The sequence below is a fragment of the Etheostoma cragini genome, chromosome 10 (assembly GCF_013103735.1).
Source record: "Etheostoma cragini isolate CJK2018 chromosome 10, CSU_Ecrag_1.0, whole genome shotgun sequence".
Classification (NCBI taxonomy): domain Eukaryota; kingdom Metazoa; phylum Chordata; class Actinopteri; order Perciformes; family Percidae; genus Etheostoma; species Etheostoma cragini.
The window spans coordinates 10,508,076-10,532,806 of record NC_048416.1 but is presented as its reverse complement, the minus strand read 5'-3'; the positions used below and the strand labels follow the sequence as shown (position 1 = coordinate 10,532,806).

The window sequence follows — 24,731 nt, the reverse complement described above, 5'->3', positions numbered from 1 at the left end:
CACAGGTAAAGGATTTTCTCATGTGATGGCTTGTCTCTCTGACATCAAATGCTGGATGTCACTTAATGAGTCCAAATCTGAGGTCCCTCGTTTCTTTTCGTGATCTTAATACACATGGTCTAGCACCATTTCATTTATTGTACAAATTACAGTGAGGTTTTACTTTGGGAAATTTAGATTTCTGAATGTAAAACTTTTCAAAGAATCTTATGAGATTGATGATAAAATAGTCATATATAATATTATATACAACAAAGCCAAATATTGCATTTTCCAGTAAAGTTCAGAGTCTTCACAAGTCTCCATCTTGACACAGTTTGTGGGTATGTTTTGTTAATGTAAATATTTACTATTCATATTTACAGCCTATGAGATGCATGCATTTCTAGAAGAGATGGCGTGTAGTGCCTTGTTTGGAAAACAGGAGGCAGTAAGTCGTCATTAAACGCAGTAACCCGTTAATGGAAAACGAGAAGAAGAAGAACCATAGCAACGGTTAAACAAAGATGGCGGTGGCGGCGGTGTTGTTTTTACTCCTCTCGTTTACTGCAGTCACTACGAGCGAGAACACAACAAGCTACAACTTTAATACGACGTTTGGTGACACGTATAACGCCTCTGACAATGATGCAGCTACACAGCCGACACAGTTTTACTCGACAGCACCGACAGAACCAACAGCACCGACAGCACCGACAGCACCGAGCCCCAGCGGCGCGGCGGAGCCCCTTCAGCCGAGCCTGGCGCTGTCCGGCCGGCTGCTCTCCCCTGCAGCTGACGGTAACCTGCCGTGGCTCTGCTGCAGCGTTAGTTAGTCTTATATTGTACCATTAGAGTGTATCAATGCAGGGTGCAAGTTTCTTTTTAGCAGATAGATGAAATCAGTGTGTTCCTCTGATGTTATTGACCCTCGTCTTGTCCTCGGGTCAAATTTGACCCGTTTTCTAAGTTTCTTTGTCAGAAACATGGCTTTCTTTTCAACCCAATTCCAATACATCAATACATCAATGGTCTCCCGGAGAAAATCTATGATCATCCATAAACATATGCTTCTCTGACCTTAACTACTAAGCTGATTCCTAATTGGTGCAGATTTTACTCAATAATTAGGTGTAATGTCATGTAAATGAGATGAATTCACAATCAATTCCATAAAGAAGTGTAAAACTAGTGGTAATAAGTCATGAAGTTGGCCAAAAAGAAGTAACATAGAATTGGGTGAGCATTTATACGCTGCTTTATGCTTTATAAAACAGGCAAACCAAACACGGTCGACAAGTGCATGGTCGACAGGAAGACAATACGAGGGTTAAGAAAACTTAAAAACTGACATGTTTTTAAATGGAGTTTGGTGTAAACATCTCGTGGAAGTTGGAGGTTTTGTTTTCATAGCATTTCAAATTTCTGACACATCATGACACAGACATGCACATAAATACTGTACATGTGTGTTACATGCAAGTATAACACACAAATGAATTATGAATTATCATGTGGAGGTACTTAGACATATCCTTTAAATGCATACATGCAGACATATAATGGCCTTTTCATGTATATTCATACAGCGCGTAAAAAAGAAAAATTCTATCAGACAAGGGCAGCATTGTTCAGTGAAGGCGCCGTTTCCTCAGTGAGATGGAGAAGGTTTGTTGTGAGCGTCACTGTGTTTCAGTTGGCAGGTTGTGTCCCTGTGATGAGCACCAGGATGTGTGTGACATCAACTGCTGCTGCGACCCAGCGTGCACGGACGAGGTGGCTCTGTTCACCGGCTGCTCAGTGGACACTGTCAGGCAAGTCTGAAAGATAGATGGATGGATGGATGGATAGATAGATAGATAGATACCCTGCTGCCTACAAACCTGCTCTGTGTCTTTCATAAGCTCCAGTTTCAATTCATTATCAGTAATGATTCATAAGTATCCAGGAGGCGCGACATGTTGCCACTGTAAGAAAGCAGGAAACAGAAACTATTAAGATCAGACACCATCATGACATCCGACACTATTAAGGTCAAGCCATAAAGACCAGCTGTTCATAGAAAACATTGAGGAGGAGTACAACAACTCACCGCTCTGCTGCTCTGAGCTTATCTTTTTAAGAGAAATACTATTAATAAGTCACAAATATATTCCAATTTCTTACACTCATGTCAGTGAAAATCAACTCCTGGCTGGTTAGGGAGAGATACTTCCTCTTTAGGAGGCTTTGAATATATCTGTGTGTTGTTTCAGTGAAAACAAATGAATTACGATTATTAATACAAACGAACAATATTAACAAGTGAGAGCAGCAGCGTGGTGAGTGTGACATGACTGATGGTATTAATGCTGTGGAGATGATGTTGAATTTAGCAAGACAAACAGGTAAAAATGTGTTGAGTTTGTATTCACAGCAAGTTAAAACAGGATAATCTCTTCCTAAAATAGAAACAATAGAAGTGAAGGCATGTCTGTAATAATGCTGGTTCTCTCTGATTTTAGGATTTAAGTAAAAAATTCAGTTGATAAAAGATTTGAAGCTAGATTAATTCCCGAGGCACAGTTTACACCCGAGTTAAATGATATTCTTGCTTGGGAACAGACTGAATTACATCATTCAATTGATTATCAGTTTGAACCGCCTGTTTCTGACAGTTTTACCCAGTTTCTGTCTGCATCCAGTGTAAGCTCGGGCTCATCCTTGCTGTTCATTCTGTTGTCTGCAGTGGCACAAAGCAGCTGTGCAGCCGCGATGTAGCGTCCTACTCTTTAGCGAGCACAATACATGGCTACTCCGAGCTGCAATCGTCGGTACGGAAGGAGACTAATTATGACATCTTCTGCATTCACTCACAGAACCGTAAGTCATGAATGGTGCTCATTTGTATTAGAAATGACTTGGGAATAAAGCCTTTTGTAAGAAACTATCGTTTATTACTTCAGACTGACACCCGTTGGTCAATCAGTAGATTTTACTGAACCTTAATGCTGAACGTAAAAGATAAGGCTGGTGTATATTGTGCAGAATGTTATACATTGGGCTGATGTAGACTACAGACAATGCAGCCATGTCACAAAGTACCTTCTGATCTTTCTCCTGACTATTTGTCGTGTCTAGGTGTTGATGGGTTTTCTCATCCCGCTCCCGCTCTTCCCACTGCCAGCAGCTTTGACTCGCTCTTTAAAGAATTTTCCGGCTTTACCTTTGGCTCAGAGAAGATCACAGCAGAGGTCCCGGCCTCGTCTGGATACCAGGCGAGTCTCCGTTCATCTGTCTCTGTTCCACTCACGCGCATTCATTCTCATGTGCTGCTGATGGTTGGTGTTTTCAGTGTGGGGATGTGATGCTGACGGCAGGACAGAGTGGACAGAGAGCCGTGTTCTGGCTGCCAACTCCTGGTCTCACTGCTGACTGCGTGGACACCAGTCCTGCAGGTAACGTCTCCTCACCGCACCGGGCCCAACTGGGACATGATTATTTATTAGTAAAATTAAATTGGAATGTGACTATCACGTTCATGTTTTAATATATGCCGAGTGTACTGAAATCTGATGCTAGTCAGAGACAATGACCCAGTGGTTGATTTTAAATGCTCCTCACTGATTGGATAAGAACCAGATTGATCTTTTAGACACTCAGTCCACTTAAAACAGCATAGCACTTTTGTTTAAGAAGATGATTTGATCTTAAAATGCCATTATTTTTTTTAACTGCATCAGTGAAATATTTCTTTCAAATAGTTGTGTTGTAATCTTATTTAATAAGCCTCCTCCTAAAAGTCCATATCTGAAATATGGGTTTCTTTTTAACCAAATTACCACAAAAAATGGATTGGATTCCATACAATGCTCTTTTCAAATACAATTGATCACTTTGATTCCTGACTAAACTCATCTGTACGTTCCTCAGATCTTAACTAGTCAAAATAATTCATAATTTCTGCTTTCTACACTCAAATATTGGGTATAATTTTATTTAAATGAGGGTATTGACCATGAATTCCAAAAAGTAGTGTTAAACTAGTGGTAGTAAGGTGGAGTTAGGGAAAACTTTTAAAAAAAGTTTGAAAAAGGGACAAAAAAAGTCAAATTGATGTCAATTTTTGACCTGGGAGGACAACACAAGGGTTAAAGAACTATTCTGACACCTCTTCATCATCTTATTGTTGTAATTTCATATTTCAAAATGCTTGAAAGAGGTTTGTCTGTGCAGCGTTCCTGAAGGATCGGAGCGGTCGCTGTTCCCGGCGAGTGGTCCTGGAGCGGGACTGCAGCTCTCTGCCGGCCCTCAGCATGGACACCTACACCTCCATCCAGCTGTATGCTGTGAGTGCCTGTGCGCCCCCCCCCCCCCCTCAAACACTCTCCGACACCATCAGTAGCTGTTGCAACACACTGCAACACACTTGTCTATCAACGTCAATGACATCAAATGCCATTTTGCGGTCAAATTGGTACATGGAATAGATCTCATACATTTTAAGGTGTTTCAATTCATTTTCATACATCTCACACAACATTCAAGCTACAATTTCCAAAACAAAGATTTGCTGGCCATAAAGAGTCATGCCATGACCATCTACCTACAAATGATTCATATTGCACAAGTTGTAATAGTGCTTATGTGTCAGCTGATAGCAACTTATCAAGCCACAATAAGACAACAAAGATATCGCAACATCGCTAAGATGATGCAGATGCATGTAGATGCCAGACGCTGATGTTTAGATTGAAAATGCTTATTGGTGATGTTAATTCAAAGATCTTTTCCACTCCACAGGGGAAGAATGGAGACGCAGCAGTAAGTATGGCTACCTTTTATTTAAAGTTGATTGACAGAAAAGTAAATAATTTTTTTTACGCCAGGGTTCCGTTTCAGAAAGCAGGTTTGGTGAAAACTCTGAGATTTCGGAAACTCTGGGTTTTCTGTTTCAGAAAGAGAGGTAACTTAACCTCAGTCGGTTACTATGGCAACTGAGCCTGTGAACCTAACCTGGTCGGGAGCAGGTTTTCTTCTCTCGGTCTCCTTCCTCTGACACAGCGCTCTTTCGTTTCCTCGTTCCTTCATTCAGTCTGTATCAGGTGCATTTTAGTGCAGTTTGTTATCTGCATGAATGAAAAAAACAGTGTTGGTTTATTTACCATGTTAGGCAGATGCTTTTTCTCAAAACATGGCATTTCCTTGTGTCTTCCTTGCGTCGATGAAGAAGCTGTCTTACTTCTCAGGGAGTTACACATATGTCAGGAGATGACATTGAGGCCCCGACTATAGATGCAGTTCCATTTGCAGATATGTGATCAGTATCGTTTTCCTTCCCAGCCTAACCTTACCTGTCCTCCTATCACTAACGTCACCCATCATGGACAGCTCCATATTCCAGCACATTCTTTGTTTTGCAGTATGTCTTTTTGCAAACTGCAGTTTTTGTTACAACATTGTTGATGCGGAGCATATTAGTAAAGCCACTGTAGCAAAGCGCCGTCTGAAGAATATGACTCGCTCTGAAATGTAGTTTACACGCTTTTGTAGTGTTTCCTGGACGCAAACCAGTAAGGGCCATTCAAAAAGAAATCCACCAAATTGCAGGGGAATGGTTAACCCTTTGAAATAAAAGATTATGAATCATAATTTTGTTAATGATGGTGCTGCAGCCTCAGAATGGGATTGGTAGACCTAGTACTTTTTTGCCCGCAGGATTGCACCTAAATGAAATAGATTATAGGTTCAGTACCATTTCACCAGTAATATTATACTTATTGCTTTGTTAACAAAAAATATGTTCAAATTCGCTGCATGTGTGCATGAGTATTTCCGCCCAAACCAACTCAAGTCAGCTGTTCTGGAATAAACAAGTTAGAGCTGAGTACAGGAGACTTTTCTCTAACCACTTTATGAGTTATGCGACGCAGCAGTAAGCATGCACATCATTGTGTAACTCTGTAACACTCAAGCAATAAGTTGATTGACAGAAGCTATTTTATTTGTCCAAGTCAACTTAGAATCCGGTTAAATGCTACAACGTCATATGAAACTTCTTGAAACATGAAAGTAATTCACAGTATTTGGCATTGTAGTTGTCTCTATCTGTCAGCGGACGCACTTATGGTTTTAGTTCCCAGTAGAGAATCCAAATCCCATAAAGAGCTCCCAGCTCAGGGCCGCTTGGTCTGGGGAAGTTTAGTCACGCATGTCTAGTGCAACAGGTTGAGGCTATCTGCTGCAATGTGAGCACAGGAAACAGTTCTCTGTTACCAAGAAGAAGGAAGTCTTCAGGTATTGTCACATTTGAGTTGACACCACACTTTACATCACCGCACACTATTTAGCCAAGCCATACTGGTAGAGGTGGAGATGTTTTTTTACTTGAAAGTAAAAAAGGGTGCAAAAAGCACTGTGGCTCCATCTGCATATCTTTTTTTTAATCTGATGATGTTTCAGCCTCAGCCCTTTTTTAAATCAATAATCAAATATATGTAATTTATAGGCCACACCCTTCTTACACATCTGATGTTGATAAGGGGATTATTTAGCATCATTGGGGTTGAAAAAACATATTGTACAATATTTTTACCACATCTTACGTCTAACACTATTAATCTTTTACATTAACATTTAAATGTTAAAAAATCATCTAAATTGAAAAAAATTCTAATAGATACAGTACATGGCAAAACGCCAAAACATCAGTTCTAAGTGAACATCAGGATGTACTTTATCTAAAGTGTGCAATAGAGTGCGGATCGGGCCGGATTTTTCTGTCCCAGCCCGGCCCGCGTCCGACAGAGCAGTAACCGAACCCGACCCGAGCCCGACAGGCATCGAGATATTTATGTCCGAGCCCGACCCTAGCCCGACACAGTTAAAATCGCATTTGTTTCTCATACTAATGACACATGTATGTTTGTTTGTGTGGAAAGCCCGCTTTTATTAACATCATATGTGGGGGATTATGTCAGTAAATCTGAGTAAAATAAATACCTTGCTTAACCTGTATTGATAAGCTGCCCCAATAAGAGATGAGGTAATTCAGCATTCACTCACACATATACTGTACATGTTTAGTTTAATGCCTTGCTGCCGCTGCTGAGAATGTAATATAATAGGTTTACTTGATATAGCACCTTTTACAGACAAAGTAGCAAAGTGCTTCACCTGATAAAAATTTGTAAAATACAGTAAGACCCAAACAGTAAATAAGCAAGCAAAAAAGCAAAAAAAAAACAATGGAAATAAAAACCCAAAAGTTATAAACAGAAAAAAAGAATGAGTATACACAGTACTAATATGGTTAGTACTGAGCCTGTGCATGGGGCGCGTGGCCTAACAGGTAAGTCAGCAGGGCGTCCCAGACACATTCCATTTTTGACCGGATGTTGGCATACGGCTACCAATCAAGCAGCTGTCAAGATGTTTCGGTCTGCACCAACGGCATGGCTTTCTCGAGTCAACCCTCTGCAGTGAGCTAAATGAGAGCAGAGGATGAATCTGCAAAATATCTGGCCTAAAGGTTAATAAAGTTGACAGTGAGCACAGACCCAGTGAGCACCACCTTTCCATTGAGACAGGCCGATACAAACAATCATGGCTCCCCAGAGAGGAGCGCTTCTGCCAGCTGTGCAAGAAAGAAAAGTTGAGACACAGCTGCACTTTCTATAGAACGCACAAAACTAAATATTTTCTGTGTGTGTGTGTATGTGTGTCGTTGCTAAGGTTGTTCCTGTGGAGGTGTCTTCAGTTGTCCTGCAGTCTGTGGACGGGACTCAAACAGAGCTGGAGGACAGCGGGGGGGAGAAGCTCCGCCCTGTCCTGCTGAAGCCAAGCCTCTGTGCTCACGTGGTGCTGCAGGTGAGTCGAAACATGACTTTATTACGATATTTGGCACATAGATGAACATTTTATTTCAAGTTCAAATTCTGGTTCTGACAGGAATATCTACTATGCAATAATGAGTATCAGAGTACTGATATATCCTATGTTGCCGTATTTAGTATGCTAAGACTGTTCACGAGCTCAAAGAATGTTTGTTCTACAGAGAGTTTTAGCTACCCCTCCAGGATGTGAATAAAACTGCTAATCAGCATTTTATTTTTAAGAACGGGGATGTTATATTTATAGGTGATAACCTATTGTGTTTGATATTAATAATTACATTAAGGCAGCTGTATAGACACCTTTTGCCTGTATACAGTAGGTCCTTACAGACTTAATAAAGTCACCTGAAGGTACCTGCTGAAGTCTTTACCTTTTATCATTAGAGCCCGGCCGATATATTGGCGGGCCGATGTTTCTGTTTTTTTTTTTTTATAGATATTGGCCGATATATCGGAATATCGGATTTTTAAATTACCGATCGGTATCTGCCTTAAAAATCCTTTATCGGTTGGGCTCTATTTATTATAATTATGAGTGTGTAAATACGAAATGGCATATTTCATCACTTCATCTTGTTTAACAGAATCAGTCATACAGCGGAGAGTTCAGCTGAACGTGTGGATATAGAATGAAAACTCTTGCAAATAAAAGAAGTCATTGTAGGCTGGACCATTTGGACATGTCTGTCTCCGTAGGTTGCCTATGTGATAAAGTACGACCCGGCTGGCGAGGTTGTGAATGCGACGGTGTCTCTGGTTCTTGGATTTGTCCGCGCAGCAGCTCCGTCCCTGGAACAGGAGTTTCAGATCACATTTGCTCAGGTAGTGTCTCAACAACAAACTGACGCTGTTTCACGGAGTGTAAGCCACGAAGGGAGAAAGAAGAAGAGAAAAACACTGTGGTTGGAAAAAGATGGGATTTTTATTTATATTCCCTACTAAGGCCCTTAGGCAACAAGAACCGTTAGCAAAATTAAAGAAAAAATTAAATACTTACACAAAACAAAAGTAATTGGCTTGAGAGTCATAAAGATCACAATACCAAAAAAACACACACTGTTTCCTAATGTACAGGCAAGTCATTTCTGAGTGTATCCGACAGACCCTCACCCTCATTTTAAAGGGGACATGTCATGAAGGAGTCACTTCTTCAGTGCTTGTGTACATTTGGGGATCTGGACAGGCGACCGACCCACAAACTGAAAATAAGACGTTCTGTCAGTTTCTTTGTGAAAACGCGATTCAACCAGCCAATCAGATTCAGCTCTATTTCCTCTGTCACGTGCAGGCTCATTAGATACACAACCCCCCATCTGAGTAGCTCCACCCACGGCTTGACAATGAGCATAGGTCCTCTCTAACAGCAGTATTTACTCACTAAACTGCTTTAAAATAAAAACTGATCCAAATGACTTCAGGATGTCAGAGCTTCAGGAAGGGATGAGGCTCCCACACACACGTTTTTCTGACTCTGATTAAGGGAAAAAAAATGTGCATACCGTCCTATAACTGTAATCAATGAAGACTTGTTTTTTTTGGGAGTGAATGCGAGTGAAACTTTATGTTGTGTCTTTGAACCAGGCGGGTGGGGAGGACGTGGCCGTCCACTACAGTGGAAATCCAGGTTATGTGGTTGGACTTCCTCTTGTGTCTGGAACAAGAACAGCAGAATATCCTTCACCTGCCTGCACGCTGCTGGAGCTCCCTCCTCTTGACCAATAGACACTCGCTACGTTTTCATCTAGTTCTCCGAATGATCTGAAGTTTGCTCAAAACATTCATGCAAATAACACTGGTGAAAGTGTCCATCCAACGGCTTCAAAGCCAATACAAAAAATGACGCCACAGTTTTTAGCCAAAATAGCTTGCACAAGTTGTAATGGTGGTCATGTGCCAGCTGATAGCAACATATCAAGCTACATACAACAAGAAAACAACACTATCACAACATCGCTATGGTGACGCAGATGCTGGTGACGCAGATGCACGTAAATGGCAGACAACAAAATTAACGTAAATTAAATTTAAAAAGTCTCGCCTCTCCTCATTAGTCCACTCAGACGGGTCTTTGTCGACACCCACTGTGTTTCCAAAGAAAGCAGAAATATGTGGCAGAAATAAAGAAAACTCGCTGTTTATTATTGTTTTATTGCGAGTTGCAACCATAAAATCACCTCAAGCGGAATTGCAATCGATATGTGTGTGTGTATATATATATATATATATATATATATATATATATATATATATAAATATATATGGATTATTATTTATACGCATATATCAGCGTTTATCACATAAGTTATATGGCTATTAAGAGAAAATTTGATGAGGTAGAACGTAGAAACTTTGTGTCTATGTTTATGAAATTCAATACATTTTTCTGTTACCATAAGTTAATTTTCATGCAATTTCACTTAATCAGCATTCAAATGTGTAGATGGAACCGTGGCTACTGGGAATGAGGTTTGTATAGCGTATATTGGATGTGTGTGGTAAGGATACCGGGAGTGTGTTTGATGCGGACTGGTTGCGTTCCAATGAATTTGTCCTTAACAGCTGTGGTCACAGGGATTGCTCGGAGCGTGGACCGCAGAGACACCCTGTCTCTCCTCCACAGTGCAGAGGACCAGGACTGTCTGCAGGGACCACACCAGCGCTCCCCGGTCCTGTTCGGGGTGGACTCTGTGTCCGGCTGCACATTAAGGCAGGACGGCTTCACACTCTTCATGTCTGATCGCTGTGTGTCTTCTACATATGTGGCGCTGACTTGTCTTGTCCCAGCAGACTGGAGGACGCTGCCAACTGCTCGCTGGTCTTTCAGCTCCTTCTGGATGTTCTGAGAGGAACAAAGCAGGCCCAGTATGTGGCTTCTTTTGGGAACTCCCCGTTGGACTATCCACTGGACTGGCTGCCGATCAAGAACAACTTCAACCCCGGGGTGAGCACAGTCTCGAGTCTGGTCCAATATCTTAAACATTTATTGGTTTATAATATCATGGACAGTCCCCTTTAGTTAACTCCACAGTAAAAGGAGCAGCTTTAGCCTCTACGGCTTAATTCCAGCTGTAGTCCCCAGCCAATAGGCATCCTAAAATGCAATGGTTAAAATAATGCCTAATAAAATAAATTACATAACATCTATAATTGCAGCAGTAATAATGTATTATTTCTTTCTTTTATGTTTCTACAATGGTTTTTATTTTTTTCTTCTTTTTATTAGTATTTCTTTAATATTTACTTTGTATTATTTTCCCCCTTTTTTAAATATTTTCTTTGATTTATCTGTTTATTTCATAACATACTGTATGCACTCATTTAGATCTTTAAATCAATGTCAATCAATGAACCTGTTTCCATAGCTGAAAACACAGGAAGCCGTATACATCTTCACATCAGTTCCATCAGGATGGCTCGCTTTTAGGAAATTTGATCACAGCAAATTCAATTCATTCCGTTAAGTATGGAATCACCATTGTTGTGTGTCTGTTTTGCAGGAAGCACAGAGTTGCAGCCTCCCATTGTCCCTTCATTTAGAAATTGAATGGACTAAATACGGATCCCTGGTGAACCCCCAAGCTCAGATTGTGAGCATCAAAGAAGTCATCCAAACCAACACCACCAGTTTGGTAAGACTCACTCTTACACACATTCTGGACGTTTTTTGCGGGAAAAAAATCTAAAGATGCATGGGCAGTCTAATGATTTCAATTGTCTGTCTGACCATCGTGTCCTCCCACAGGACATGTTGTCTGGAGGCGGCAGCAGCCTGTCCGTCAGGAGCTCAGTGGCCTTCGTTCCAGTCTCTGCTGCTGCTCTTCCTGGTTCCAGAGCCACACCCACCATCAACGCCAGACTGCCCTTTGACTTCTTCTTCCCTTTTGTCTGAATGCTCCGTGTGGGTTCCACTCACCAGTGCCCGGTTTGACCACTAGCACTGTTTGTATGATCACTGTCTTCCTGTACATTGTGTGAATATAATTTAAATTCAATGTTTGTAAAAAGATTTTACATAGTTTTTTAATAAATGAAACCACTTCATTTATTGACATATTCTTTTTTTACACAACATACAATTCTTCTGAAATGTCACTTAACAGCCAGATGCACATTTAGTTTTATGTACAAGACATCAATGTGAGGAATTTTCCAATATTTACTTAAAAATTGAGGCCATCGTGGCTTTATGGAGTCATAGCATCTGATATTCATTCAACATAACTTTGACAAGGATATAGATCTACTGTCACAGATATTAAAATATACATATTTCTCTTCATATAGTGTAGTACGGTTAAGGAATACTGCAATCAGGTCTAAAAGTAAAGTTCATCATGGAATGTATAAGTTGAAAGAGTGCCTAAAGGTACGTGATTTAAACGAGACTGAAGAGTACTCGACAGCAGCGGACTCCAGGAGTTAGACATCTACGGCGTGCTTCTTCAGAAGGGCTTCCAGTCTCTGGTTCTCCTGCTCCTAAGACAGACAGAGACACACAGAGACAAGAGTCAGTTGGTTGTTGGACCTCATTCTGAGTCAGTTAGGTACCATGGCAGTGCCCAGAAGGTGAACTAGCATCTCTCCAGCTACCAGTCCACCTCCGTCCTTTGGTCTGTACTGTATGAATAAAAAACACACCAGGTAGCCAAGTTACCTTAACATGTCTCAAAATCCTCAATCACATCACAGCCATGGCCCTGAGAACATCACATGTTTAAACTCCTTTATATGATATTAATCTCTGCTCGAGTGTGTCGGAAACCTCATACGCGGAACTTCTTTCCCTCCCTGTAGTAAATGTGAGCCTGTCTGATGTGTAGTGTCGGCCAAATGAAGCTTTGTTAACCTGTTTTTATTTCCTGAGCCTACTAGATGGCGCTCTCTGTTCAACAAAGTGTTGAGAATTAATTGAGCCATCACTACCGATGTGGTATGAAGCAATTGGAAGGACTGACCAGTTTGTCGGTGCGCTCTTGCAGCTGGGTCACTCTCTGAACCAGGTGGTCATAGCTCTCCTTCAGCTTGTGGATCTTATGGTCTGCACGGTTCTTCACCGACACCATGATACCTGCAACACATTGAAACTGTCACCAGGATACCTGTAACACGTTCAAACTGTCACCAGGATACCTGTAACACGTTCAAACTGTCACCAGGATACCTGCAACATGTTCAAACTGTCACAAGGATACCTGCAACACGTTCGCACTGTCACCAGGATACTTGCAACATGTTCAAACTGAGACCAGGAAACCTGCAACACGTTTAAACTGAGACCAGGATACCTGCAACACGTTTAAACTGAGACCAGGATACCTGCAACACATTCAAAAACAGCCATCCTACTGTATGTAGCAACAAGGGCATGGGTTTTGTTGGGGGGGATTGTAACTGGGAGGACTGGGGATCCTCCTATATAGAAATTTGAGAATCAAACACGTAATTCCCAGCATTGTGGTGAATTTGAATGCAACAATCATTCATTTATGCTGGAAACTTTTTTTTTTGCCTGAAGGAAATTATTATTATAAAGTATTCTCTCTATTGTTACGTTAAATGGTTCCATTGACACAGTAATAGTACGTGTTTCATATACTGCACCATGCTCAATGAGCCTTATTTCACCAAATATCTTTTTAGCCACAAATACTTTCTGGGTGATATGCCTCTCTTGAATAAAATAAATTCAAAAAGTCAGAAAAGTTTTTTTTATATGTCCTCAGACATGCCATACACCGTTCTTTGAAGTTTGTTGTGATCATACATTTCATTTCAGCCAATGCCTTCTACCTCTTCTACTCTACACTGTTGACCTGCATGCAACCAAAAACCATAAGGCTTCCAATAGTAAAACTGTGTCCCGTTGCCTCCAGATTCTGCATTCATATGCAAAGATCAACATCATGGTCTGCGCAGACCCCTACTGTATGTGTGTGCAGCTCAAAATGTGTGCCCAGTTTGTGGAGAATGTACCTCTAGCAGGTCCCAAATAAATAATAACACCTTTACAAACTGAAACCCCCTATAAATATGTGTAGGTATTACAGAGTGTTACTGACCGTTGATGATTCGGGCCACCCTCCAGAGTCGCAGCAGGATGAGCAGGCCCGTCCCGACAAACTGGTCTTCGTGGAAGATGAACACGATGTCCAACACGAAGGAAAGCACCACCACCAAACCATCAAACACCTCAAACTTGTGTTGAAAGAACTCCAGGCGGTAGGCAAACAGCTTCCCGAGCAGCTCCACTATGAAGAAGGTGAGAAGAGCCAGGCTCAGGTAGTGGAACACCTGCAGAGAACCACGGGCCAGTCCATGGTTTACACACAGCTCTGGATAATAAACTGGGAGTGTGCTTGGAGTCAGAGGACTAAACTGTGTCTCACCTCCGGAGCAAGGTGTCCATGTTCCAGCTTGATAACAGACAGATCGATGAGCAGCTCGGCCAGAACAAAGATGGCGTCCAGGATGACCAAACACACCACCACCACCTGAAAGCAAAGTAGGGGTGGGCGGAAACTAACTGAAATGTTTTATGATTTGTATGTATTATGTAATATGATTTGATTTGCGATAAGCTTAAGTTTAATATTCACTGTGTAACAGATAAAACTTGTCATGAAGTATTATAACATGAGACACAGCCAAAGCTGCTCTATATTCTTATGCAGGGATGGGAACATAGATGTGAACTGCCAGCAATATGTGTTTTTTGTTTAATAAACATGGAACACTGAACAGTCACATTCAGAACATTTAGCACGAAAGCTAAAGTTATAATAGTAATAATACTACTACTAATAATAATAAATTCCAATAAAATAATAGCAGCATTTTTCTGTAAACGGAAATTCTGATAAAAGTCTGATTTGATGAAATTCTGAAAAAATTCTGTTGTTGTTTCCCAGTTATTTGTTGTACTTCCTGGTACCTAATCATGATGACCCACAGAAATTCCTACAAAGAAAAACAATTCTGAAGAGAAGAAAGTGTTAAGTTGATGGAGTAACCTGTTTTACAAATAGCATTGTGTATGTTTTACATCAGTGTACTGTCTAAGCTGTCCTTTAGAAAGAGAAGTGAGAAGTCTGTTCCCACATCTGCACCCACATCAGTGACATCACCGTGGAGAAACCGTGACACCACGGATCATAGAATGATGGATCATTTGAGAGCGGGGCGGCCTACCTGGAAGCGCTCCGAGCCGTAGAGCCTCTGCAGAGACTCCCTGAAGGTGGCCGCGGGGGGGAACTGCCCCGTGGCGGGGCTCAGCTCCTCGCTGGTCACGTGCAGTTCCTCCTCCTCCAGGCGGACTGGCTGGGCGTCGCCCACAGCGGTGAAGTAGCCCAGGTACTGAGCCATAGCGCCAGGCTCTAGACCCCAGCTCAGATCACCTTACAGTGGACCAGCAGTAAAAGTCCTGCATTGAAAATGTTAATTTAGTAAAAGTATTTCATTTAGTTAATGTATTAAAAATCCTTCCATTTTAGAAAGTGCAAAGGATCCAAAGAGTTGTGTGTTTAACGGTCTAATCACTTCAACTGGGTTTGTAGGTAGGGCCGGGCGATATAGAGAACATCAAATATCACATTATTCTTGTCCAAATACTTTGATGTTGATATTGCGACGATATTGTATGGTTGGATATTGGTGCTTTAACAAAGTATTATTTACACAATGAGATTTTTTGATAAATATTCTCCAGAAATGATTTAATGACTTTGTGGGTAAAGGTAAATAATAGAACAGTCTGGTAAGTTCAGAAAATGACATCACTTTCCTGTAATGCGGCCTGTAAAACCAGGTGAAGACACCACTGACCATTTTACAATATATCCAAAAATCTAAGACGATATCTAGTCTCATATCGCAATATCGATAAAACATTGATATATTGCCCAGCCCTACTTATAGGCTGTTAAATTGTTGGTTAGTTTCATTTGTAATAAAAAATTTATATAAACTGCATGTGTTTTGGCTGCAGAAATCTTAATATGTAACTAGTAACTAAAGCTGTCAGATGAATGTAGTGGAGTAAACAGTACAATATTTCTCTCTGAAATGTAGCGAAGTAGAAGTAGAAAGCGACCTCGACATTTGTGTTTAAGTACAGTACTTGAGTTAATGTACTTAATGCATTCAAACCCTGGAGGGGACAGTTGAATCAAATTTGAATTCCTGTGTAGAGCAGACGCTGCACAGCAGGGTTACACAGCTGTTTGGCTCCAACTTCATCAGTCTCTCTCTCGATAACAGCAAGCCAAATTCAATTCAGTTACATTTTATTTATATAGCGCCAAATCACAACAACAGTTATCTCACAGCGCTTTTCATAGAAGAGCAGGTCTAGACCGTCCTCTGTGATGTTATTTACAGAAACCCAACAAACAGTAGAAAAGTTGCAGACTGATGCAAATCTGTGACAGGCGGAGGGAAACGGTTTGTTCTTCTTGCACCCCCGACTGAGCTCTGTAACAAATGTCAGCATCTGGCAGATTTCTCCATCTGTTAGTCAATCTGAGCTGACTTCTCCTTTTTTTTGGTTTGCAACATGATGTTATTGAGAAAGCAAACCCTAGGCATCCTTCATTACCCTCATGTTGTCCTCGGGGGAAATTGACTCATTTTCCTATATCAATCTTTTTAATTACCCAAAATATGATATAAACATGATTGATTACACCCAACGCTCTCTGACAAGCACACATCTCTACTTTCATTAATTTAGGGGTGTCTTATTCAATTTTATAACATTTGAACAAAACAAAAAATTGAAGTGGTTTTGAAATAGCATTGAGTAAAAGTTGACATATTCCAGTCTGTGGTTATCCATCAAGATCCATTCCTTTAATTTTAGTCTAAATAATTCCTAATTTCTGCTTTTCTAACTCAAACATTAGGTATAACTTCCTATAAATGAGGTTTAAAGACCAGAAATTCCAAAAATAACTGTAAAACTAAAGGTAATAAGTAAGTGTTACGTAGTGTTGAAAACGTCAAAAAAGTGACCCCCCCCCCCCCCCGTAAATCAGATCAAACGGCCTCTACGCCCTCTCTCTCCACAGGTACATGAAGCCAGGACATCAATGACTGTAGAATATCAGCCAACTACTTAAAGGGCACAGGTTGGATTGTTCAAGTCAAATTCTATATAGTTTATTACAAGTTTTCAGATTCTTTACTTCAGACAACGTAGCCTATTAAAACAGTGGAAAGTACCACAAGTACCTCAACATTTGGACTTAACCATTGTGATGTCCTTCCCAGTTAAAATTTTAAAAGAACACTGTTTTTTGACATCTTTGTCACTAATTTTGCTGTTTTTTCTTAACGTGTTTGTCTCTTTTCAACACACACACCATGTACTCTAACGAGAACTTGTTACCACTATTTTCAGGAATTCCTGGTCACTTAACTTTATACCAATAATATCTAACGTTTGAGTTAAAAGCAGAACGAATGCATTATTTCTAGTTTAGTCAGAATAATGCTATTAAATTGAATGAAACAGCCAAAAGTCAAAGAGAGCAGTGAACTGATCCTTAATTTAAGAGCGTGTCATGAAACCATGTTTTGGTTTGTGCTACAGAAACTTTACAGTAGCCTACATAACTGGAGTAACTGTACTTACTTACATTCCGCACTGCGTAAAAACGACCCACCAAAGGTAGATGTTTAACACAAGCAGATGTGAGGACAGTTTTCAGATACAAAGCAACAGCAGCGATTGTTCAAAAACAAGCCAATCCAGAGAATGTCCCCGTTTCCCCGCAGCAGGAGCAGAGATCAGTGCAGCGGATGGACAGAAGCTCGTGACAGAAGACATCCGTCCCTCTCTTTCTGCCGAGCACGCGTTTTTACTTTTTACAGTGACGTCGGACAAAGATTCAGCGCGTCAGAGCGAGGATTGGGACTTTGGAACCGTCGTGTCGGACTGAATGTCTTACCTTGTTCTGGTTTACCTTGTCCTGGTCCACTCGGTCCCTCTAAACACTCTGCTCCTCTGCAGAGACACTCCAACTTGGAGCAGAAAACTCCGCCCACACACACACAAACACACACGCACACTGCTCCTTGCAAAACTATATGTACACATCTGGAGCTTTTGAGTTGTTTTCTCTCGGCTGTAAACTAAAATAAAGCTTCTCTTATCTTAACAAATGTATAGTCAAAGGAACTTGGCCGTTTGGAAATGCACTTCCCAAATGTCTAACTAGATCCTGAATACGAAAATCATTCAAACTTAAAAAAAAAAAAAAAAGACTTCCAGAGGAACTAATCACACAATTATAGAACTATCATCTGCCAAAATGCCAATCATTTACTGCCCCCATTTATGTGTATATATATATATATATATATATATATATATATATATATTTGTATTATTTACAATACAATATTCACAAAGAAAATGAAACATTCACAAAGAAAATTTATGTCCTTAAAAGGCTGGATTTTCATATTTTTTTTGCATTTAGGCATTAAGATCAATTTCCAAAACATGATTTTTTTATTTACTCTTTTTAATCAACTTTAGCATGGGTGTGTAAACTTATGCAAGCCACTGTATTGTATCCAACTATTTCATGTATATTCTGTACTGTGTCTGACATTTTACTGCTCTAACACTGTAATTTACCATTTTCTAGGATCGATCTATCTATTTATATATATATATATATATATATGTGTACATACACATATATATGTGTACATATACATATATATATATATAAATTGTTAGTTCGAATCCAGGTCTTTGTTCCTTTGTGTGTGGACTTTATACTGTATGTTCTCCTCTTGTTTGCATGCGTTTATACAGATATAGACACTGCCACCTACTGGCTTTACATCGTACTTTACACGTGAAGGTATCGAACAAGATGCAATAAGATTAAGGCTCCTCACAGTGGGAGAAAATCCTGTCGGAGGCCAAGGACAGCATAGCTGTACACCTACTCTATATGGATATCATCTATACTATCTCTGTTATGGAACTAAAGGCTGGGCTACTAGATGAGCTATGAGGACTCATTGCTCTTTTAGAGGAAGGGAATCCGCCAAAGGGAGCTCAAGGATGCAGGAAGTAGGACTTAGGGCTGGGCAATACAGCTATGACGTCGGTATATGACTAGATATAGTCTTAGATTTTGGATATCTATTGTGATATGACATGTGGTGTTTTCCTGGTTTTAAAGGCTACATTCCGGTAACATGGTGCCATTTTCTGAACTGTCCAGAGATTTCTAGCTGTTCTTTTATTTGCATTAACCCACTTAATCATTATATCCACATTACTGAAGATTAAACTCATTGTGTTAATATTTTGTAAAAGCATCAACAGTCAACCCTACAATGTCGACACATTAGCATTGATGTACTTGGTCAAAAATATTGTGTTTTTCTTCAAATTGTTTAGCCATAGGACTCACTGTGCAACAAAAGATATTGAACTTTCACTTAAGATAATACTGTCTGTGTGAGTCTGACTTTGTGCAGATGACCATGTTGAACAATGGGTAGCCTGTGTAATACCTGAAAACAGCAGTGCATATTACAAACCTTTGATTTATTCTATGGGGAACGCAATGAATGCACCTCGTCTTGAAACATGAATGTGATGGTGGTGGTGGTGCATGTACTGCTGAAACCCTGAAGATTAAGTTATGCTGAGATCATTAAAGGCTGGGTGACAGTGCGTATCGTCTATAGTCAGTGTTCCGTACATATTGAAGTAGAAACTACATGAAAGCACCTTTCACATGTCATAAATGACAACTGTGCTCACCTAAGAGAAGATGAACAGCTGATAGAACAAGGTAAAGAACACAACTTACAGCATCAATGTAAACACTAAGGGCCTATTGTCAATGCCAATCCTTCGGAAACACTGGCAACAATGTCTAGCATGCTCGTCTTTATGGTGAGGAAAACTAAACGCCACAAAAAGTCCAGGACGGGGGTCCTCAGCAGTGCCAACCACCGAGCCCCCATGTTTAAGTCACATTACGTTGTTAAGTTTGTGTTGCTGGGAGCCATCATTCTAGCAACATGCCAGTTTGGTATCCCCCCCGCATCACTTGACTCACTTTGCCAGACAATACAAAACCCAATAGGTTTTGGCACTGCATTTTTAATAAGGCCGCAATTTGATTTCTATGAAGTGGAGAAATCTGTGGGATCACTCAAAACAGCGGATATCTCAACACTAGAACAGAATTTGAGTCCCGAGAGTTACAGCAGTTCCAAACACTGAGTTTTAATCATTTTCTGAAATGCAATGCAGCTAAATAAACCAATTATAGATGCTGGAGCACCAAATGTGGATTAATGTTCAGAAGACACAGGTTTGGACTCTGGTCTTTCTGATACAGGCATCAGTACACCCCATTATTCCTTTACCACTAACACAAGAACTAGTGACAATTTGACAAACATTTGTATTCTTTAATGACTTAATTACACAGATTTTATATTCTGATAAGATTATTTCCTGTTGGTGACTCCAGGATACTACATGTACAAGTCTTGGTTGTGGCTTCAACAAGGTAGACAGACCTGCTGAAACATGTTACTGTGACCATCAGCAGCTGACAGGATCCACTCAGACCGACCCGGCAGCATTTCCCCGAACAAACCTAGAAACGGAGCACAGTGTAAACACGCAGCCCATACCCAGGCTCAGTGACATGGACTGTTACACAAGTGTTTCAGGTCTTTAGTCAGGTTCTGGTAAACTGTTATTACTGAACCTGTGCCAAAAGTCCTGAGTTTTCTCTCCCAATACAAAATTCCCCAGCAGAGGAAAAGTCTCTGCCACGGCAGTACAGATTGGGTTTACACCATCGACACAGCACCAGATCACATGTCATACATACCAGGTTTGGGCTGCGGTCCAGCAGCGTTGCTGCCCCCTGCAGGCCAGCTGTTCACATGCTGCTGTAGAGAATAAGAAGTCAGTACAAGCAGAAGCACGCACCGATGTTGCTGACAGTCAGCTGCTATGCTCAGGGTTTATGGTTCACCATGGGTTTGTCAGCATGATGTGTTACATTTTGAGTCATCACTGCATGTAACATGACTGCTCAAACATACCAACGCCACACTCACCCCCAGGCAGCTGGACGCATGACTGTTAGTCCCACACAAAGCAGCCTTCAGGGGCTCCGCCTGCAACCATCAGTGGAAGAAAAAGTTTGGTTGAGACAGTTGTACCAGTTTCCATTTTTCTCAGCTCAAGCCAACATGTCAGAAGTAGTCACTAATGTATAATATCCATGTGGTGGTGTGAGCATGTGAATGTTCGGCCCGTCACTAGGCCGGTCCTGCTGGGGGATCAGGACAGGCCACTCTCGTTGGGCCAGGCTCTGCAGCAGCTCAACAGCAGCCAACTCTAAAACAGAGTCAGCAGAGCTGAGAGCCACTACAGAGACTTTCTCTACCAGCGCTGTAACACTGAGCCAGACACGGCGCCTGGACAGCTGACTTAGCACTGGCTGGAGGGCTCTGCTACAATAAGGAGTGGGAGAAACCTGAGCCTCATGCAGGGCTCTTTATCATCACAAGTGAGGCCACTGAAACTAATGGTTTCAGCAAGAGTTCTGTATATTTACCTTAGATGCAAAAGCAGGGCTTTATCCCATAGCTTCAACTCTGACACACCACCGGTCCAACAGGAATTCCTGAAAGACAACATGAACGTTACGTTGTTGCACATCAGAGATAGGATTATGCCCCCACACAGGGCTGCAACAGCCTGCCACTGAATGAACTGCCTAATGTTGAGAGCAACTGCTCTTTATTGTAATGCACATAGTAAGGCTACTCAGTGTGAACAGTGGGCAGACTATGTACAGTAAGCCATAGTTTCTACTACCTGCATTTTAAGGTAACATGTGCAACAGCTCACGTGTTGCAACCTAATATATAGTCCTATCCCATACAAAGTTTAGTTACATTTTTGCTCAAACTTAAATAGACGTATACATTATGTACCGTTAAATATAACTACTTTTGGGGAGCATGCACGAACCAACCAAATCACGTTAGCGTTAGAAGTCGAGTGCAGATTTCATTCGCGCATGCTCAGTTGAAAACGGTTTACGGCATGTCGTACTGAAATTTGGAAAATACGGTTGTTTGATTGCTAACGTTAGCTTAGTTATTTGTAATGCCGGTAAGTTTAAACATTTCGGGCAACTTGTGTTAACCCTTTTAGACAGACGGTAACGTTAGCCAACCTTAGGACCGTATCTACAGAACCCGGGCTAACCTCTCGCTGTGTGGAACGTTAACGTCACAGCACGTGCAGGGTTCACGTGCATGCAGCTTGTTTTAAACTCTTCCCAGGTTCCTTCTACAGCACGGGTAACGGTGTTAACGTCAAGTACCTGCATTTAAACAGCTGGCCGTTTACTCGCCAATAACGCAAGCTACTTTAGTAGTTTTTACATAGCTGGAGGATATGCTTACCTCAGCTGACGCCTGTGTCCAACATAGTTCGAGCATACTGAGAGAATGAGCGGAAGTCACGCACACATTTATAAAGGGCACCATGCCGCTGTGCATTGTGGGAGGGGAAACTCTCCCAAAGTTCGTCCTACGAGCAAATGCTCACAGATGAACCGTGGCTTGCGGATGTAATCAGGCCCAATGGAGGGCTTAGCCAAACTTTAGCAATTAACCAACGACAACGCCACCTTGGGACTTTCACCCAAAGAGTTTAAAATATGAATTCAGTTGTTACTAATCCCAGGGACTCCCACTACACAGGCAAGGCCACATAAAAGATCAGAGAGGGTGTTATTTGAAGCTACGGAAAATTACAAACAAAAACAACACTTTCTTAAACATAACTATAAATGAACGTTTAATTGGCAATACAACCAATGTAATAAAGAAATCAAAAACAAACATCTAAGGGCCGGGAGGAGTGATCTCCGTTCAGTTAAAAGTGTTTGGGAAATTTGAAGAAACTACTTAAAACAACTGGTTGCCGCAGGTGGATCGTATAACCGGATTAACACAACAACTAAAACCCCACATGCAATTATTAAGACATTAAAATCATGCAATATACTAATAACATCAGCTAGTTATATTTCCCCACCTATTAACCACTAGCTTAAGCAACCATTGATTCTACAAACACTCTGACCTGATTAGAAGTCGCTAGAATGAAGACACCCTGCCCAGGACAAACTTTCTCCCATAAAAACAAGACAATCGTTAACACCTAAAAGAAATTACAATACGAGCAATGTACAAGTCAGAGCACGCTAGTTAACTACTTAAGTAATATGCTATATGTATGCTAAAATGTAAATGAACCAATTGTGCAGGTTGCCCTTAGTGCAGTATTGTGGTGTCATCTAGCACCCAGGGATGACATGTGGAAGAGTTTTATTGCCTGTGGTAGGAATGATTTCCTGTAGCTGTCCGTTCGGCATTTAAACTGTCGGAGCCTCTTAGAGAAGCTGCTCATCTGTTGGACCAGTGTGGGGTGGAGAGGGTGGTCAGGGTTATCCATGATAGATAACAGTTTGTTCAGTGACCTTCTCTCCACCACAGCTTCAAATGTGTCCTGTTTGCAGCCGATCACGGAGCCAGCTATCCTGATCAGTTTGTTCAGTCTGTTTTTATCGCTGGCTCCAAAGCTGCCGCCCCAGCAGATGGCGAAGGAGAACAGAGCGCTGGCCACAACAGAATGGTAGAAAATCTCCAACATTCTGCTGCACACGTTGAAGGATCTCACCTTCCTCAGGAAATAGAGTCTAATCATCCCCTTCTTGTAAATAGCAGTGCTGGATATCCTGGATCCATGAAATAAATGGCCTTTAAAAATGAAAATGTGCCTGCTTCCATAGGAGTTTTTACATAGGGGTGTGTATAGCCTACTTATTCCCCCTGTATTTTAAAGAAGAACATTTAATTAGTTAGAATACATTTACAGTATGCATGTACGTATGTATGCATGTTTGCATGTATGTATGTATGTATGTATGTATGTATGTATGTACTGTATGTAGGCCTATGTACCATAGATAGATACATAGATAGAGGTTTTTTGTTGCTTCTGCTTTGTTTTGAAATGCTTGTTTTTCGCGGTTTGTGTGCTTTTCTTTTTGCATTGTTTCTATATTTGCAGCGTTTTTATGAATTTGGTTGTGTCGTGTGTATTTGCAGCGCGTTTGCTGAATGCTGCGCATGAGTTGTCAAATTAATGAAGTTGTTTTCCTAATTTCCTTTTGTTTTGTTCTATGTGTTTTCTTGCAGTTTGCCCCTGTCGGTCACCATACTTATACACCCAAGACCTGCACAGTCATCAGACATCTTCGTAGGTGACATGACTCTGAGTTGTACTGAAAGTCTGTGGTGTATGAGGTGAACAAAAAAGGAGACAGCACAGTCCCCTGTGGAGCCCCTGTACTACCACATCAGATAGAACACGGTCCAGATGGACAAACTGGTCTACCTATCAGGTAGTCAGTGATCCAGGAGACTCTGGACGCACTGGCACCCATCAGCTGCAGAGTCTCACCTTGTAGCAGCGGCTGGATGGTGTTGAAGGCACATGAGAAATAAAAAAAAGGGATTCTCACAGTGTGACGCCATCCAGACAGAAGACAGAAGACAGAAGACAGCGTCATCCACTACCAGACGAGGCTGGTAGGAAAGCTGTAGAGGGTCCAGAGAAGATCTCCCCTGCAGCCTCAGGTAGGTCCAGACCAGCCTCTCCAGCACCTTCATCACATGGGATTTTCATAAGAAGTAAATTCACACAGAGGAGACAGGCTGCAGGGAAGCATTTTCTTTTAAAAGACATGTATATTAGTTCTATGTTATTGAATATATGTATAAATATAAATTCACACT

The 24,731-nt window shown here is 41.1% G+C and overlaps 2 protein-coding genes and 1 non-coding gene across 4 annotated transcripts; 1 reads left to right on the top strand and 2 right to left on the bottom strand.

The window, feature by feature from the left end:
* Positions 1–467: 467 nt before the first annotated feature.
* Positions 468–11,865, top strand: tctn1 (tectonic family member 1). The gene is made up of 14 exons (XM_034883262.1): positions 468–780; positions 1,676–1,793; positions 2,708–2,841; positions 3,100–3,236; positions 3,314–3,416; positions 4,195–4,307; positions 4,762–4,782; positions 7,693–7,827; positions 8,550–8,675; positions 9,435–9,523; positions 10,423–10,560; positions 10,641–10,794; positions 11,351–11,482; positions 11,596–11,865. The coding sequence occupies exons 1-14, from the start codon at positions 507–509 to the stop codon at positions 11,740–11,742; spliced, it is 1,821 nt and encodes a 606-aa protein (XP_034739153.1). The 5' UTR covers positions 468–506; the 3' UTR covers positions 11,743–11,865.
* A 44-nt stretch (positions 11,866–11,909) lies between these two features.
* Positions 11,910–17,911, bottom strand: hvcn1 (hydrogen voltage-gated channel 1). 2 transcript variants are annotated; one of them, XM_034883298.1, is made up of 6 exons: positions 17,801–17,911; positions 15,042–15,247; positions 14,240–14,344; positions 13,913–14,144; positions 12,809–12,921; positions 11,910–12,329 (listed from the first exon to the last, which is right to left on the bottom strand). In XM_034883298.1, exons 2-6 carry the CDS (start codon positions 15,213–15,215, stop codon positions 12,273–12,275), a joined length of 681 nt encoding a protein of 226 aa, XP_034739189.1. In that variant the 5' UTR covers positions 15,216–15,247; positions 17,801–17,911; the 3' UTR covers positions 11,910–12,272. The 2 variants fall into 2 exon arrangements, with proteins under 2 accessions (XP_034739189.1, XP_034739190.1); XM_034883299.1 differs by having other exon boundaries at positions 15,042–15,262; positions 17,801–17,867.
* A 3,243-nt stretch (positions 17,912–21,154) lies between these two features.
* Positions 21,155–21,353, bottom strand: LOC117952321. The gene has a single exon (XR_004658383.1). It is a non-coding gene; the product is annotated as a small nucleolar RNA SNORA74 (small nucleolar RNA).
* Between the last annotated feature and the right edge of the window lie 3,378 nt (positions 21,354–24,731).

Excerpts from the sequence above, each read along its gene's own strand:
- tctn1 (XM_034883262.1), top strand. The coding sequence starts at position 507 with ATGGCGGTGGCGGCGGTGTTGTTTTTACTCCTCTCGTTTACTGCAGTC. Across the intron at positions 7,828-8,549 it reads GTGCTCACGTGGTGCTGCAG|GTTGCCTATGTGATAAAGTA; the intron begins GTGAGTCGAAAC and ends CTGTCTCCGTAG. Across the intron at positions 8,676-9,434 it reads TTCAGATCACATTTGCTCAG|GCGGGTGGGGAGGACGTGGC; the intron begins GTAGTGTCTCAA and ends TCTTTGAACCAG.
- hvcn1 (XM_034883298.1), bottom strand. The coding sequence starts at position 15,215 with ATGGCTCAGTACCTGGGCTACTTCACCGCTGTGGGCGACGCCCAGCCA. Across the intron at positions 12,922-13,912 it reads GGTGGCCCGAATCATCAACG|GTATCATGGTGTCGGTGAAG; the intron begins GTCAGTAACACT and ends AATGTGTTGCAG. Across the intron at positions 12,330-12,808 it reads AAGAGCGCACCGACAAACTG|GAGCAGGAGAACCAGAGACT; the intron begins GTCAGTCCTTCC and ends TGTCTGTCTTAG.